Raw genomic sequence first — 17,809 nt, forward strand, 5'->3', positions numbered from 1 at the left:
TCAGATAAATTATTATTTTTTCTGTCAAATTTTTTCTCTCTCCTCTGATGTGTAATGCTCTCATTGCTAAAATGCACTGAATCTAGGTAAAGATTTATTCCTTTCCATAAAGTGTGACAGTCATTCCTTATTTTTTATTAGATAGATGCACTGAGTGAATGCTACAACAGTAGTATCGTAGATATTTCTGTAATGTTTAAATCCATTTCCATTTTTAATTCATAGATCGGTTATATCAATGAAAGCGCAAGAGAGAGAGAGAAAACAACGGCTAGGTTCACCCACATGAATCTCAGGCACTCAGCGAGCGTTATAAATTATGATCATCTATTTTTTCAGCCTTTCACACGATGTCAACCCTTTCCCTATTTTGTCTTTTATGAGCAATGTGAAAATGAAGTTATCTCCGTGTTGAAAAAATACATAGTATTTTTAAATTTTTATTTCTCTCCTGTAATGTAAATTTAAAAACATTAAATCTTTTTGGTTTGTTTTTATGTTTCTTGGTGAGTTAAGGCGAAGGGCAGCCAAAGTTATTTGCTCCTTTTTGAAACGAACTCTCCCTACAAGCTACTAGTAATTTATTTAAATTTTAATATACATATAATCGAGATAATGTCATATTATTTAATAATTAGACTTATTAAATTCGTATTATATAAAATGTTTCTAAGACGGACTAGTAATTGAATTTCTTCCTTTAAATAATGAAATACCATTGTGCTATTTTAATAATATTCTCCTATAGTTATTCGGTTTTCTTTCTGCGGTTAGGATGGGAGGGAGGGTTTTGTAGCTTCTAATACCGGCCGTTCGGACCAGCTTGCGTTGCCAACAAGTTAACGAATGTTGAATAGAAAAGTGTGATTTAATTGTAACGACTGGCCGTGAGGGTGTCGTTTTAAGAAGCAGAAATTTTCGGGTTAGGGTAATTGATTTCGTTATCAAACTACCGCTATTAGTTTATTAGGATTGAGGCTCTGTTGTTTAGGGTTCTAAATGCATTTCAATTTTGTTAAATGAATGATTTAATGTGTAATTGAATGCTCGTAGACCTTCTGTTGGTGTCCCTTACGAGATTGAAGAATGTTCACTTGGCATCAGGGAACAATTCATAGGGTTTCTGGAAAATATTTGCTCTTTCCAATTCCTCAAATCTCAGAAAAATCTTTATGTGGAGTTTTATTTTGGTCTCATCAATTATATTTGCTCTTTTCATAGTTTTATTTTCGTTGTAGTATAGTGGTGAGTATTTTTGCGTATCACGCGGACGACCCAGGTTCGATCCCCGGCAACGGCGCTAAAAACTAGTTGCGAAAAATTGGCAAGTGCACCGATTGTACCAAGTAATAAAAAGTGAGAAGAGTATCGTCTCCACAGGGATTGAGTCGAATATCAATTAATTATTGGCAAGTGCACCGATCGTACCAAGTAATAAAAAGTGAGAAGAGTATCGTCTCCACAGGGATTGAGTCGAATATCAATTAATTGTTTCTTTTAAGAATGGAAGAACAAGAGTTGATTTGAAAGTAATAGTGGTTGTAACAATTGTGAACTATTCAATATTTCGTGAACAATTCAAAGAGAAGATTGAAAACTTAAAATCAAAAGTTGAGAATTGAGAAAATATTGTAAAGAAACTATTGCAGTAAAGGACTCCAACACATTTCCGATCCCCACCTTGTAATAATGATTAATATTTATGTTTAATTACCCAATTGATCAAACAATTCACCATCTATAATTAATTAGTTAAGCTCTAATCCCCTAGTGATCTTAACCTTATTAACCCTATTAGAATTCTAATCTCTTAGAAATCCCTTTTCAAGTTAATCTTTAAGCCCAGTGAATTTTCCACATTTGCAGTTCATATAGCCTATCCCTAGTGCATACATGAACAGTTATCTTACCCTTTGTCAGGAATTAGAATCCCAATATCCCTATTGCGAACCCTAACCCTCGCAATCCTAATAGAGTCGCGAATTCTAAAAGAATTATGGGATAAAAAACAGAGTAAAATAAATTCAATTGAATAATTAACCATAAACTTAACCAAAATACAAGGGGTTCACATCAAGGGTTGTGACCCTTACCACAATAAAAAAAGACTAGTCAGACATATTCATGTCTGACAATTTAAATAATGAGAAAGAGTTCATGAAAATGTAAAACCGGAAGAAGAAGAAGTCTTGAATCTTCAGTCACCGAGAGCGAGCTTCCTCTCCAATTTCTCCTTGCCAAAAGATGATCCTCTTTTAGAGTTTCTGCTTCCTTTACATAGCCAGCTACTCAATCAGGTCATAATCCTTGAATTAATTCTGATTAAATTTTCATTTTCCTCATAATTCCACCAATCAATCAGGTCATAATCCTCTAATTAATTCTGATTAAATTTTCATTTTTCTCATAATTCCACCAATCAATCAGGTCATAATCCTCTAATTAATTCTGATTAAATTTCCATTTTCATCAAACTTTGGGCAGATAAACTTTATAAATTATATATCTCCTTAATTTCAACATAAATGCATCATATGTAATTTTCAAAAAATTTATCCCCTTTGGGCAGATAAATAATAACATATTCCCATCAATAATATTTATCTTCATGTAATTTATTATTATATGTTAAAAAGTCCCTTTTGGGCAGGTAATTAACATATAATAATTATTAAACAATAATAATAACTCATGAACCAAACATGCTCAAACAACATAAAACACTTTTCCAACATGTGTTTCTAAAAAAAATATTGCATTTGTAAATCAAGAAAAATTCCACTCATTGTCAACCACAAATATTAAAATTGTGTATCAAAACAATATTTTGTTTATATCATTACTGGATGTGCAAAGCAATTTTAAAATTATTATATAAAATTCAAATAATGCAGCGTATATTTAAAATACAGCATGGATATGCTACTCAATAATATAATAATAGGAACAATATAAAACCAATTTTATTGTTGAAGCTTATTAATCTTCGCACATTTGAATCCGTTACTGCAAACCCATTTGATTTTACTGGAAGCAAAAGATAAGATATATCTTATTGTTACAATCTTCTTAAAAATCGGAATCGATAAAATCGGAATTGATATATTTATTAGACAACAGTAAGATATATCTTTTTCAAACAAATATGACGATGCGATTCAAGAAGTATATCTACTAAATTGAATCAGTCAACAACAAAAAAATGTAACGGTAAAAATATATATATCTAACAGAATAGATATATCCTAAATATATATATATATATATATATATATATATATATATATACCAAATATAATAACAATATTATATGTAACATCCCGAAACGGTACTGTGGACAGAGGGTATATGAACAGTAACAATATAATAACAATATACCAAATATAACATCCCTATACCAAATATAAACAATATAATAACTCGATATCTATTGTTATATGTCATTCAAGATATCTATTGTCATATGTCATTCAAACGGTAAAAAAAGAACAGTAATATTATATCACGATGAAGGTTATCTAGAAGGTATATGAACACTGATATGTCATTAGAAATATATGAATAGAAATATTTCACGTCTGGTTCAATTCCCTGAGTGTAAAATACCGAAAAAATCGTTTCTTGTTAAAATAATATAATAATCTGTTAATTTATTTATATAACAAGAAGTTTCCGTTGAAATAAAAAACCGTGCCTTGAAAATCGGAATTGGCAAAACAAAAAACGAAAAAGCGGAACAGTAATAGTGATACTATATATACACTAACATACAAGTTAATATCATGGGTTTACAGCAAAACCACTAAACAAAACAGTAATGGTTATGTTCCACGGAATATTACTTCAAGTAACTGATATCATGCAAAAAATATCACGAAAAAGTATCTAACACTTATGGCCATGACACAACATTTAATATAATAAGACAAATACCAAATTTTGATACCCTGGATCATCTATTATTTTGGCACTAATAGATGTATATGTTCAAACGGTAAAATATATATATATATATATATATATATATATTTTTTTTTTTTTGGTAAACAAAACGGTAAAATATTTAATCATGCCTTTGAAAATCGGAACTGATAAAACAAATAAACATTTCAAGTAAACAGAAATTTGCCTTGAAAATCGTGCCCACGATATATCTATTGATAAACATTTCAAGTAAACAGAAATTGGCCATGAAAATCGGAACTGAAAAAAAAAATGGAACAGTATATTATAACAAACAAACAAATTTTCACTACAAAACTTCCGTGGACTTCTGCAAAAGTTTTGAATAAAATAAATAAATAAATCAACTTGTCAAAGTAACAAAAAACCAACCACTAACGTAATACTGCAGATACACCAGCTACCTTATTATAGGTCTTCCTTCTCCAATTTCTGGATACCGATAGCTTGAACGTAATTTATAGGGAATTCCATATTTCTAAAATTTATTAATCCATTTCATTCTCTTCTACGTTACTTCCGTACGCCATAGACAAATAAAAATAAAGATCTCATAGCTAACCAAGTATACCGCAAGACAAATGGTAAAACGACAATTCACTAAAAATAAAAACAAAATAAAAAATGTAAAAACGACAGACTAACAAAAAGCGGAAACAATAATGAGAAGTTTAATCTCACTGACAAGCACATGCAACCATGTTTTATCGCAAAGTATTTTAAATAACCCAACAAAATGAAATATAAAGGGTTAACAACGTAGAAGAAGAAGCCATTTACATGTTAGAATGAAGGTACTGTAGCTATAGCAAACTTAGGTCGGATAGCTAATTGAAGCTAACAAAAACTCAGTAAATATTAACGTAAAGATTTCGACGTGTAGAGCAAAACCCTAAGTTTCTTAATTCAAGACAAAAAAAAAATCATGAAATAATGCATAAAAAAATCCCAAATTCTTTGATTCCATTCAACAACATGGATCCTATAATCATATACATAAGGCTCTGATACTAAATGAGAGAAATATTTTAATCCTGAATCATGTATATAATTATAAAATATCTAAACAATATGATATCAAAGTTGGAAGTGTGTGTACCTTATTGAATCATCACAAAGCGGAAGAAAGGAGGGAACTACATGCCAGATCTTCCTCTCTATCACCTACTTTTGTAAAGGCAGCCTCAGCGATGGGAGCATCATGACTTATGGAGCTTAACTCCAATATATATAGGCTAGAGATGAGACCTAGCTAATAACCCAGAAAAGAGTTTGTGTCCACTGGGTCCACCAATCATGAGAAACCAAGGTCACACTAAAGACTACACTGCTGCCCAACTAGGCCCAATAACAACAGATGCCAGAAGCCCAATTCAATATGATCACAATAAGCTAGTTACAATAATAATATTGAAATATCCATTGACCCGATTAATTTTAAATACAAAACTAATTAATTAATATTCCCCGTAAAATAAATTTCTAACATAAGCCGGTTATTGTGTGTTCAAACTTCTATACTGAAACTTACATTAACCAACTAGATTTTTCAATCTGCACTTTCTGGACTCCCTTCTGAATTCTTTTGACTGTGTATGCTACGCTTTCAATCATCTGCTCATTTACTTGAGCATCTACTTGTATTTTACAGTTTAGTTGAACTACCAGCAGAGCCAGTGGTACCTACGAAGTTATCTTGTGAAGCTACTGATGATATTACGAAACTCAGCTTCTCTTGAAATGGTTGACTTAGATATGGTAACTTCCTTCAAACCTGAAATACGAATTGTTTCCTTTATAATCAGTTACTCTGTTTCTATCCATTTTGTTTCAAATGTTTGCTTCTGGTATTATTTTCTCTTGCCAATTATAATTAATTATATCAAAAAAATAAATTGTAAGTATAATTGAGTGTTCAGTGTTCACGGTAGTTAGCTCATTTTCCAGTGAAGGAAAATGAAGCTTATTTGTTTAAATTAAATTTGATGTGAGTTTTTGTAGCTTGAAAATTAATTAATTCTAGGATTAATATTTTACTATGACTTTTTTCTGAAGTCAATCTAATTTGATTTTGTTTTGAGAAATCAGTGCAAAAAAGGTGGGCATATTTAGTGTATTTATCTTTTTTTTCCTTTGTTGGAAAAACTACTCAATTATTTGCTTTTCAAGGCATGGGAAAACATGAGATGACTTATAATTCAATGATCCCTCTCCTGTATCCGGCAAAGAAGCTGTTCTGGTATCAAGAAACGGAAGTTGTCCCCTTTATTTGCTCAGACAACAGTGTTTTGTGCCAAGCACTAGTCCAGGTTAGCAATTTCTGATGATTGCCCTGTTTTCTTGGTTTTGATCTTGTTTTTCTTTGCTGATTTATTCTTTGTCAAAACCGAACTTCTATTTCTGTGGTCTTGTAGTGCTCTTCCTTCATTATCTTTGCTTTCTTTTTTTGAATTTTGATCATTACTAATTTGTCAAAGAAATCAGACAAGTATAGTAACAGAACAACTATTACATGATTTAAATGTCATAAAAGGGATAACTTACAGAGTTTTCGGTCTGCAACCCACATTGGTTATTTGGTTATATTGGGTTTGTCATAGTGAACCCATATGATCAGTAGGGGAAAACAATATTGAATTAAATAGAAAGATGGGTTCTTCTATTCTTCTTCCCGACTTTAAGAAAAGGGACAATAGGTGAAGTGGCAAAAAGAAACAAATTATTAAATGCTGTACTAGCAGAAATCAACTTGCAGATTTCTTGCCAATGTGAATTTACTTTAAGTGGGAGTTTTATTAATGTTTTTGTAAGTCCTGCTTCATTTGGTGATTCGTGGTTTTGGGGAGAGAAGCTATTAAGGTATGAATGTAAATTTTTTGGCTAAGCTAGTAATTCCCAAAATCAAAAGCATTACAAGGGTTAGGGAAAGGATGAAAGCAGCGGCGGAGCCAGGATTGGGCGGAGGGGGGCAAAAATTTTTTTTGGGGCTGAGGAGCATAGTATTAGGAAATTTTTTTCTCTGTTCTCTCTATATTTCCCTGTTTTCCTCTGTTCTGAAACCGACCCATATTAGGAAAATCTTTCATAGTTCAAAGCCAATGCCATTTTTTATGCTGAGCAATTTTCTGCACCCAAATAAATCTCAACAATCGCTTTCTGCCCAATCAGAAAAGTAGCCTCTGCTCCCATATGCCAATACCCTTGGATGCTTATTTCGAATATCAAGTTTGTAGCAGGTGCAGCTCACAAATAACAACAAATGATAGATTCTTTGGAGAGGGTCCTTGCACTGGTGTCTTCTCAGGTATTCAAAATTTTTATCACACTCGTTCATAGTGCACATTCACTTTCTACTTCATTTTAGTGCAATATGCTCACTTCTGTTGAGTTTATTGATTAGTACACACTTTATTTGTTGGAATTTTACAAATGTGGGCTATCATTAATTATGAATATTATTATGTTCATAAAACTGGTCGATTAATGTAAGATTTAGATGAACACGATAAGAACAATATTGTTAGTGATGTATTATTGTGGTATTTGGATTGGTGTGGTTGAGTGGCAGCTTGTTGGCCTTGACTGGTACGTGACCAATAATGGGAGGGCATGTTGGGCACTCATAAGTCCCCTCTCCAGTTTTTGTTATTATAATTTTTTGGCTTTCTCCATTGAAGAGCTGCTTGTGGTTATGAAGTTGGATGCCCTAGGTGTTCACTTGAGCTTCTCTCTGTTATCTTCTCACTCTAAATGCCATGGCCAACGAGGCACCCTTTCTAAATCTCATGATCCTAGTGTTTTGTGTTTCATATGATGGCAAATATCAAGTTTCTTTATCTTAAATTGAGTGCTAAAGATTTTGCTTGAGAATGCTGAGTGAAAGTTCAACAAGAGAGTTATTGAAGCCTCTCAGAGGGTCAGCATATTGTTTAGTCACGATCATTTAACTTTTATGGAGGCAACCTACATACACGGCTTTTGTGTTAGTTTTCTGTCCAACATCTGAAGTATTACTGCTGCGTTTTGTTTACTTCTGAAAATTATGTATTACTTTTGGCTCTTACGTCGGAAGTATTACTTTTAATGTCCAGCCAAATGTTCCTAGCATGGTTGTGATATGGTCGTATAGTTGGCTTGAATCTCGAAGCTGAAATATATAAGTTGGCTGAAATATTTATCAACCACAATGCTGGCAAGTTAAAGGAATATAATGTTCAGTCTGCAATCTACAAGGTATAAGGAAACTCTTAACCGCTGGTAGTGGCAGGCAGCATTCAGTAATCAGTTGTTGAATTTGACAAATTTTAAACTTTCTCCTAAAAAAAGGTGGATTTGCGGCGGGAGCTAACGGCTTAGTATTGATTGACATACTAATACATCGTACACTTTTTTTTAAAAAAAAATATTTTTTTTTTGGAAATTATTCCAAGAGTATCCCCTCGGCCGAAATCTATCAACAAATGATAGATTCTTGGAAATATGTTCGAACTCTATCAGCATGCTTAAAGGACCCAGCTATCTACTAACTATGTCGGGCTTTGTTGGTAAAAAAAATCTTAGTTTTATGATTAACTAACTGCATTTTGTAATCATATTTATTAGGGGTGTTCGCGATCTGGATTAGATCGGTTTTGGAAACAAAAAATATCCGATTCAATCCCTTCGGTTTGAATTTTTTTTCAAATCCGATCCGATCCAATTTTTTTCGGTTTGGATTGGATCGGTTTTCAATTTTTTAAAAATCTTAAAATTTGTTTTATAATTATCGTGTAAATAACATCTTTTGTATATATTGGCTTTGTAAATTTTATTTTTTTTGAAATATAAAAGCATCAGTAAACGATAATATCATTTTTTTTTTGCAATGAGATATGAAACTCTACACGAAATCTTGTTGATGAGATGTAACTAGATTTTTTTTTATTTAGTTGATGGGTTAATGGGTCTTGGGTTTAGAAATTTTTAGGCTATGATTGACGAAAGACCCAAGTAGGTAGAGGGAAATTAATATATTGGATTGATTTGGATTGGATCGGTTTTCATCAACCAATCCAAAAATCAATCCAATCCAATTAAAATTTGCGGTTTTTTTTTCGGTTTTCGATTTTTTCGATTATTGGTTTTTCGGATCGGTCACCGCGGTTTGAATCAATTTGGATCGGTTGATGAACACCCCTAATATTTATGATTGATACCTAGTTATATTCATTTACTCTATTTGATATGGACCCAAAATCAGAGACAGGAAAGCCCACTAAAACAGCAACTCAGAACAGGCCAGGTGAAAATCTTAAATAGTAAGAAAATAGGTTTTTTGACCTCACTAAGCTTATTTTTAAAAAGTTTGATCGGATTAATTTTTAGTCAAACTTATTACCATATTAATGCATTATGATGCGATATTGATGTCATCGAATTTAGATATGGTAGTTTGGGTACCACGTTTGGTGTCAGGTGTCATGTCACGTCTAAACGTGGTAGTTTGGGTACCATGTCAGAATGTGATAATTTGGGTACTATGTTTGGTGTCAAGACAACCAAAAGTGTCTCTGCTGTGTGTCAATGTATACCCTTTCGCTCAAACGAGATCAACTCATAAATTCTTTCTTATTCGACATAATTTTTTCTCACTGCTCACTTACCTAATAAATTCTCTTCTTCCAATAATTTTGTTTTAAGTTCAACTTTCTTTTTCAAATACGTAATTTTTGCTCACTTACCTGATGAATTCTCTTCTTCCAATAATTTGTTTTAAGTTCAACTATCTTCTTCTTCAATAGCCACCGTCTTTTTTTTTATTTCATTTTTTATATCATTAAGGAGGGAGTTACCGGAATTTGTTAGTTGCAATTTCAATTAAATTTCAAGTGAATGCTATATATTTGTGGATTTAACCGTAACTATTATTTGTAAAAGTGAATTGAAAATCAGACATTGTTTGAGTTTGACACATTCATTTGAAATTTAATTTAAACCGCAACTAACAAATTCAGGTAACACTCTCCTTACTGATATAAAAAAATGAAATTAACCAAAAAAAGAGTCGGTGGCTATTGAAGAAGAAGAAGATAGTTGAACTTAAAACGAATTATTGGAAGAAGAGAATTCAACAGGTAAGTGAGCAAAAATTACGTATTTGAAGAAGAAAGTTGAACTTAAAACAAAATTATTGGAAGAAGAGAATTTATTAGGTAAGTGAGAAGTGAGTAAAAAGTACATTGAATAAGAAAGAATTTGTGAGTTGATCTCGTTTGAGGGAGAGGGTATATATTGACGCACAACAGAGACATTTTTGGTTGTCCTGACACCAAACATGGTACTCAAACTACCATGTTCAGACGTGACATGACACTTGACACCAAACGTGGTACCCAAACTACCATGTTTGAATTTGGTGACATCATTACCACGTCGTAATGCATTAGTATGATAATAAGTTTGACTAGGAAATTAATCCAGTCAAACTATTTAAAAATGAGCATAGTACGGTCAAAAAAATAAGAAAAAATGTTAGAAACGCATATACTTAATTCCATAAGATTATTTAGCTACATAAGACTATCAACCTCTTCACACAGCTAATGAATAAACAATAAACATAAGTTTTTAGTTAAGTCTTAGTTAGAGATGATAATTTTTAACATGATCCATTGACTCAACACAAAAAACTTGTGATCGAGTTCATCTATTTTCTTTTTTTGAAGTTAATCTAATTCTAATTATCTCTTTGAGACAAGTTGGTTCCACCCGGTATTCCCACAAGCTTCAACTCTTTGAGCTGGCTATAAGACCAATCTGGAGTGCGGAGCGGGTTAGTGATGAAGATATTTAAATCACTCCGAAAGGTAGCATGTGAGGATTGAACCGAGGCTCTTTCTTTTTCATTTATTCAGCTCCCTTGCTACCAACTGACCTACCACCATTTGGTAGTTAATCTATTTTCAAATTCATGTTTATGTTCATATTGATAAAACCTAACATGAAAAAATTTGTGTTGTGTCGCATGTCAACATGCAAACACAAAATTGACTCATGTGAATATTAATAGAAGTTATTTGTATCGTGTTGTGTTAACTAGCATAACAAGCGACACAATTTGAGGTTGACAAGTTATTTATGTCGTATCGTACTGTGTCATAATAAGCGACACACTATGAGGATAACAAGTCATTCATGTCGTGTCGTGTTAATTTGCAAAATAAATAGGTCATGTTCGTGTCAAAGATTTTGACATATTTTCAAATTAGTGTGGAGTTCGTGTATATGTCAAATTTGTGTCTTGTCGTGTTAATTTAAATTGTCACCGTTAATCTCAACAATATAGTTCACCAATAGATATCCCACCTAAACCAATAGGCTGCACAAATTATCCTAGGCAGATAATCAAAGGGCATATTAACTGTACTGGTACACAAAGGTTGTCCGCTGAGTTTAGAAGCAAGTCATCCCGCATATTGTAAATAGAGAGGCAAAGACACAAGTACATCATCAATTTCATTATACTTAAACTCATTATTTAAATACAGACTTAAGCATTAAATTGTCTTGCACGTACCCACCACTACTTGTTCTAGCCAAAATATTGTCCTACCGCATTGAAGATCCAATCCTGCAATACTATTCCACATAATAGAGCACTAATATGTTGATATCCGGTCACTACATCAAATAGCATCTATTTGGATCAGGTTCAACTGTATGTGGTTGGACCAACACGGAATATTCCTTTCTCTAAGGTATATCACTCTAAATCTCAATTCAACTTTCTTTAAATTGTTCAATTGTCCAAATTTTAACTAGACACTCGTACAACCGCAATTATCATTCTCTTAAAGGGGTGGCAATATGCTGAGGTTTCACCCATTATGCATAGTTTTGGCATAACATGTAGAGTTCCTGTTCTTTTTTCTTTTCTTTTAAGTAGTGTAATTTATATACTAGCTAATTGAAGTAGTGAAACATGTGAGGATATGAAGCGGACGATTGAAGCTGCCCAGAGGAGAAAAGGCCCTTTATATATTACGAAGTTACCAAGTTCAAATTTTTTTTATAAGTTTAACAGTAATTCGTTATGATGAAAGTAAATTATGACCGCCAGTGAACTTTATTTACAATGTTAGGGATTTGGGTTGTTACTGTTCAATTAACATTGCTCTTGTTGTTTTTCTTTTTTGGTACATTTAAAATATTAGGGGTTCGAGACCTTTGCAGTGGCCGGACCCAGAAATTTTTATAGAGGGGGGCAAATTTTTTTTTTTTATATTATTAAGAAAAGTACATACAATCATATATGAACCTAATATAAAAAGTGTGAAAGAGTTTTATTACAAAATTTAAGGTCAATTCACTTAAATCTTTCTCTACGTTTTTTTTAATATTATTAAACTCTTCTATAATTGAATTTGTGCTAAAATTCAAAATAATTTCTTTTTCAACATATGTAATCAAAGAATCATCAAGAAATTGGTTTTCCATTCAATTTTGAAGTCTGGTCTTGATTATCTTCTATTCGACAATGGATGCAGGTTCTTTTTCTTCTCCAATATTTAGCTCAAAAAATTGGAACCCCTGTTTGTGTGTTTTGCTGTTGTCTTCTTTGACAATGATTTTCGCCACCCTCTTGATAATCAAGTGTGCCTGATTCTGAAATTTTTTCTTGAGCCCTAAAAGTTTGCTCCTTCTTTTGTAAAAAACTACAATTTCAATTTCTAAAGTTATGTTTGTTTAAGTTTTTTTGAAATTTTCAGCCCAATTACTTAAATTTTTTAGTCTAAATTTTATTTTCCAGCCCACAATTATATATATATATATATATATATATATAGTAAAAAAAATTCTAAAAATCAGGAGGGGCGGTGGCAACCCTAGCCCCTCCCGTGGGTCTGCCTTTGAACCTTTGGGTTTTTTTTTTTTTTTTTTTTTTGAAAAGGTTCTTGTTTTTATTAACAAACAATGAACTTTATTTTTGAATCAGAAAAATAATAAAATCCAAACGATTTTTATTTTTATATTTTTTGCAGTAAGTGTAAGTCTGGAACAATAACTGCATTGCACGTTGGATTTGTTGACTCGTGGCAACAGGGGAATGTACAATAACTATTTTGTTTTTTGGAATTATTTTTGGGAATAAATGATTTTTTTTTATTTTGTGTGTGATTATATAATTTATTTTTATTTCCTATAAAAGAATATATATTTAATAAATAATTTGTAGTTAAACCTGATGATATATTTCATAAAATATAGGCTTTAATGTTTCTGCAGTTAATGTAGATAAATTATCTACATTCACTCTTAAAATGACGTCGTTTTAGGTTGAAAATTAAAAAACTATTATGAGAAAGACTATTATAACCATGGAATAAATTATAATTGCAGAAATACATTGATTTTTGCCCTAAAACGACATTATTTTGGGCTCAATGTAAATATTTTATGTATCTTGACAGCAGAAAAACCGAACTCTTTATATATTTGATATTTAGGATATAAGGAAAATAGTTATTTTTTATTTTTATCCATTTATGTTTCCAGTTCATTTTTTAAAACGAAAAAATAAATTAATTTTACCAGATATTATATATAATTATTTTTGTTCCTTAAATTGAGATTTTTTTTTTTAAAATATTACCTTGTACACGCTAAAAAGTCTAGGTCGTGTAGTATTTCTTATTTGATAATGGAGAAATACTTTATTTTATATTTGGGGTTATATAGACTGTAAGCGGATAAAAAATAATTTTTTTTTCGAATCATAAAAAATAAAAAATTTAGAAATATAAAATTATGTATGTTTGTAAGAGTGGATTGAATGTTGTAGACTTGTAGTCATTTTATATTTGGTCAAATTTTTATTAATTATTTTTTTGGTACAAATTTTTTTATTAATTAATAGCAACTGTGTCTGTTAGTAAACATAATGAATAAAACGTTGTCGTTGCAGTTGTGACGTCTTCGTCAGTTCGGTACTGTGCTGTCTACAGCTTTTAATAGGTACCATTTTCATTCAATTTCAACTCTCCGCTTCAACCCACAATACAAACAATGGTGTTGTTCCAATTCTTTGTGCTTTTCTCACTCTTCCTTTCTTCCATTCTCTTGCTGAATCACTCAGTTAAATGCGACCATGGTAAGTACACTCTCTTAACATATTGCAGTCTTTCTTGGATCAGCTAATTCTCATTATCCTCTAATGGATTTCACTTGTTATATTATCAAGCTTTTATTGCATGGTTGCTTCACCCAGTGAACTAGAATCTGCTAAACTGACATCAAGTTTACGACTTTAAGTCTTTTACTTTCTGGGTATTCGGTCTCTTTTTGAGTTTCTCAATAGGCAATGTGAGCTAGATCTGTGATTAGGAGAGCGATTGATCTGTCATTACTGGGTCTTTTGATGTTGATCTTTTTAGATCTGCTCATTTGAGTTGAGTGCTGCTGATTGCTGTACAACAGTTTTGAAATTTTCAATTGCATCATGCTATTGCTTGTGAATAGAAAATATTTGCAATTTTCTTAATTAAAAAACGCTGGTAGTTTTTATTCAAATTTGGCCATTGGGTATCAGCAGGTTGACCTGATGTTCATAGAATAACCTAATTGTCTGCTAATATGACTACCATGGAGTTCCATGTTGCATTGTTGCTAGTGATTTATTTTTCATTAGTCTTGTTGATAAAGTATTTAAAGCTTGCTACTACAGGTCACGGATTCCTCTTCTGATTGATTCACATATGTTATATTGGAATTAACTTGTAAATTAAATAGCTTTTGGAGAGGTATAATTCATTTAGATTTCAATGTAACTTATCTGAGTGAAATGTCTCTACAGATCACAGGATGTATTGATCTGCAGCTGTCTAGCCTTTTTCTACTTTTCATGTGACTCTATGAAGTAATAGCACCATATATCAAATAATAAAGAATAAAGTCAGATTATTTATTTATGTTCCATGAAAATCCCTCCTGTCTCGTATCCTTGCACACAAACATGCACACAGATATAACCATACCCATTGAAGTTGACATTTTGAGACTGTACTAACCTTAATACCCCCTGCAGGTGAGGAAGATGATCTGTATCAGGGAATCAACAAGTATAGGGCATCATTAAATTTGACATCTCTAACAAAGAATGAAAATGCAAATTGCTTTGCTGGAGAAATAGCTGACCAGTTCAAGGGTCAACCCTGTACAAATACCACAGGTGCTAACACCGTACCAGGTACAGAGCCTCAGTTCTCCAACTACCCAGACCTTTTAACTAAATGCCACTTGAATATTTCTAACACAAGGGATGGATCTGTAATGCCTGCTTGTGTTCCTGGCCTGGTTCCAAGCCTTGTCCTCACTAATTTTACGCAATCTCACTATTCGGATAATCTCAATGACTCAAAGTATACAGGAATTGGTATTGGTTCAGAAGATAACTGGATTGTTGTCGTACTGACCACTAACACCTCTGAAGGAAGCTTTGTTCCAGAGACTTATAATGGTGCCAATTTGATTTCCAAAATTGGATTGATTTACTGTTCAATAGTCTTGTTAGTTAGTAACATTTTCCTGTTGTGAACTAGAGGATGCTGTTCATTGTTCCACTTTCGTTCGAGTATTGACAGTCTGGTTTCGTTTAAGTATCGTATGGAAAAATGAAAATAATGAAGACAAATGCTTTTCTAGTGAAACACAGAGGGATCACCGTATAGGCGTTGTTTCAATATTGTAAGTGTCTGCTGAATGCTATAGAGAAAAAAAGCATTTTCCCTCGAGGTTTGTTATCTTATTGTTGTCATCATCTCTTTTTTGGTTTATTTTGAAAGCTTTACATTTGCCAAATCAGAATAGGAGGGAATAAATTGTACCATTGATGGCAACTCACAAGTAAAAAATGGAAATTTTGTTGTTTATTTGATATTGAGGTTGCCCAGTGCGCAGTTTCAAAACCATCTAATTCAGTTTAAAGGGTAACATTGACAAAAATACAGCACGATGATTAACATTTGTATTAGTGAGTACTGGTAAACATGCTTCAATGCAAAGCACAAGTGACAACTAGTAGAAATCCGTTAGTCTGACACTGAGAATATGTTATCACTGTTTCCAAAAGCAGTTTTGAGAACTCGTGTACACTGCCATGAATGCGAATTAAGGGCAACTTTCTTCTCTTGCTGAGCTAGAGACTGAAACGAGCAGCATGCTTCTCAATGTTCTCTTGTTCTTCACTTGCAGGCTCTATATATGTCCTTCTCAATGCTTCTCAACTTTCTTCATCATCATCCCCTCGCTTCCCTCATGTCCCCACGAGCTCTTTTAAATCATATTACATTTTCTTTATAGAAATGTATGCCATGCTTGGTTTGCCTCATTCTATATATGTCTAAAGACTTGAGCTTTGTGAGGGGAGGAATCATGTGTGAAAGCAGCATGAGATGAAGGCAAATTCAGCTCTCCTCCTTAAAGAAGCACCTCAAAATGAATTGCTCAAATACATTAGAAGCACCTTAGGAATTATGTTGACTTCAGAAGTATACAACCCATATTTTGCAGCATATTGCACGACTGAAAACCTTTCCTTTAAAAAAAAAAAACTCAAATCCAAAACCTTGAAGTCCAGAATTCTCTTGCATTGGGAAGTGATCATTTCAATATACCTCGTGTACTGTTCTTGAGAAGAAAAGTACCTCTCATGATAATCAGCCCATGATCTTGCCCTTGTTAAAAGCTTAGCCAACTTTCGGTAGCACTTGTTTGAGATTTCTTTTCTTACTGGATTCCCTTTTGTCCCTTGAGCTGTGAGCCATGCGCAATTAAGAAAATTGAAAATTAAAACTCGAGGATTGCAAGTCGAATAACAAGTCGTAAAGGCCGAATTTTGAGGGGATTTTGGCCACTGCGCCACGTTTTACCAAAAAAAAATACCGGATTGTAACGGGGTTGAAAAATTTTGTCAAATTGCTATTGCTCCAAACTCGTTGAAAGTTGTTGCGAGTATGGTTTGCCACGTGTCACGTTACCTAAGGTCACCAAACTCTATCATTGACAGAGAGTTTGGTGATCAAAACAGTCAGAACGCTCAGCTGTGCTAGGACACGTGGCAACCAATATGGAACTCACTATCAATGGTAGAGACTTTCTAGACTTACAGGTTATGACACATAGCACAAAATTTAGAAAGTTTTATCGTAAAATTTCGAAAGATAATAACTTTTGGCTCGAGTATCCAAATCAGATAATTTTTTTTAATTCACATATCTTTTTGAGATCTATGCACTGACAAATTCTAGGAGGATTATTTGTTAGTGTTGAAAAGTAAAAATAAGAATAAGAATAAAATAACATCATTCACAAAGATAAAATATGCCAAATGGGGCACAAGGAAACATTTTTAGGAAATTTTTGACTTGCCAATGCATAAATCTCAAAAGTTACGTGAAATCAAAAAAGAAAGCACCTTATTCGGACACTCAAATCAAAAGTTATGACCTTCCAAAATTTTACGGTAAATATATCGCAATTTTGTGTCACGTGTCATCATCATGTGAGTCTATACCTTTAAACTTGCTGCTACTCGTGGCGAGTTTCAGAATGGCTGATAGCAATCTACTGGTTTGACCACCAAACTTATTGTCGAGTACGAGTTTGGTGGTCAAACTAGTCAGACTGTTGTTAGCCAATGACAACGAGTTTGGTGGCCTTAGGTTTCGTACCACGTGGCAAATGAAACCCGCTGCAACTAGCAGCGGGTTTGACGTCGTAGCAGTTTGGAAATTTTTTCCTACCCCGTGATTTTGAGTGGGCTAAAAAACAGGCTGAAATGAGAAGACTTACGATGGGAACTATTGATAAC

The 17,809-nt window shown here is 32.7% G+C and overlaps 1 protein-coding gene and 1 long non-coding RNA gene across 3 annotated transcripts; both read left to right on the forward strand.

Moving 5' to 3' along the window:
* Window positions 1-5,534: 5,534 nt before the first annotated feature.
* Window positions 5,535-7,851, forward strand: LOC133299192 (uncharacterized). Its single transcript, XR_009749901.1, has 3 exons — window positions 5,535-5,721; window positions 6,133-6,272; window positions 7,132-7,851. It is a non-coding gene; the product is annotated as an uncharacterized LOC133299192 (long non-coding RNA).
* Window positions 7,852-14,004: 6,153 nt separating this feature from the next.
* Window positions 14,005-15,795, forward strand: LOC133299138 (uncharacterized GPI-anchored protein At3g06035-like). 2 transcript variants are annotated; one of them, XM_061498575.1, is made up of 3 exons: window positions 14,005-14,092; window positions 15,026-15,457; window positions 15,540-15,795. In XM_061498575.1, exons 1-3 carry the CDS (start codon window positions 14,008-14,010, stop codon window positions 15,686-15,688), a joined length of 666 nt encoding a protein of 221 aa, XP_061354559.1. In that variant the 5' UTR covers window positions 14,005-14,007; the 3' UTR covers window positions 15,689-15,795. The 2 variants fall into 2 exon arrangements, with proteins under 2 accessions (XP_061354559.1, XP_061354560.1); XM_061498576.1 differs by having other exon boundaries at window positions 15,026-15,645.
* Window positions 15,796-17,809: the final 2,014 nt, after the last annotated feature.

The sequence above is a fragment of the Gastrolobium bilobum genome, unplaced genomic scaffold, assembly GCF_033153095.1.
Source record: "Gastrolobium bilobum isolate Gb01-03AN ecotype WA unplaced genomic scaffold, APGP_CSIRO_Gbil_v1 utg500, whole genome shotgun sequence".
NCBI lineage: Eukaryota > Viridiplantae > Streptophyta > Magnoliopsida > Fabales > Fabaceae > Gastrolobium > Gastrolobium bilobum.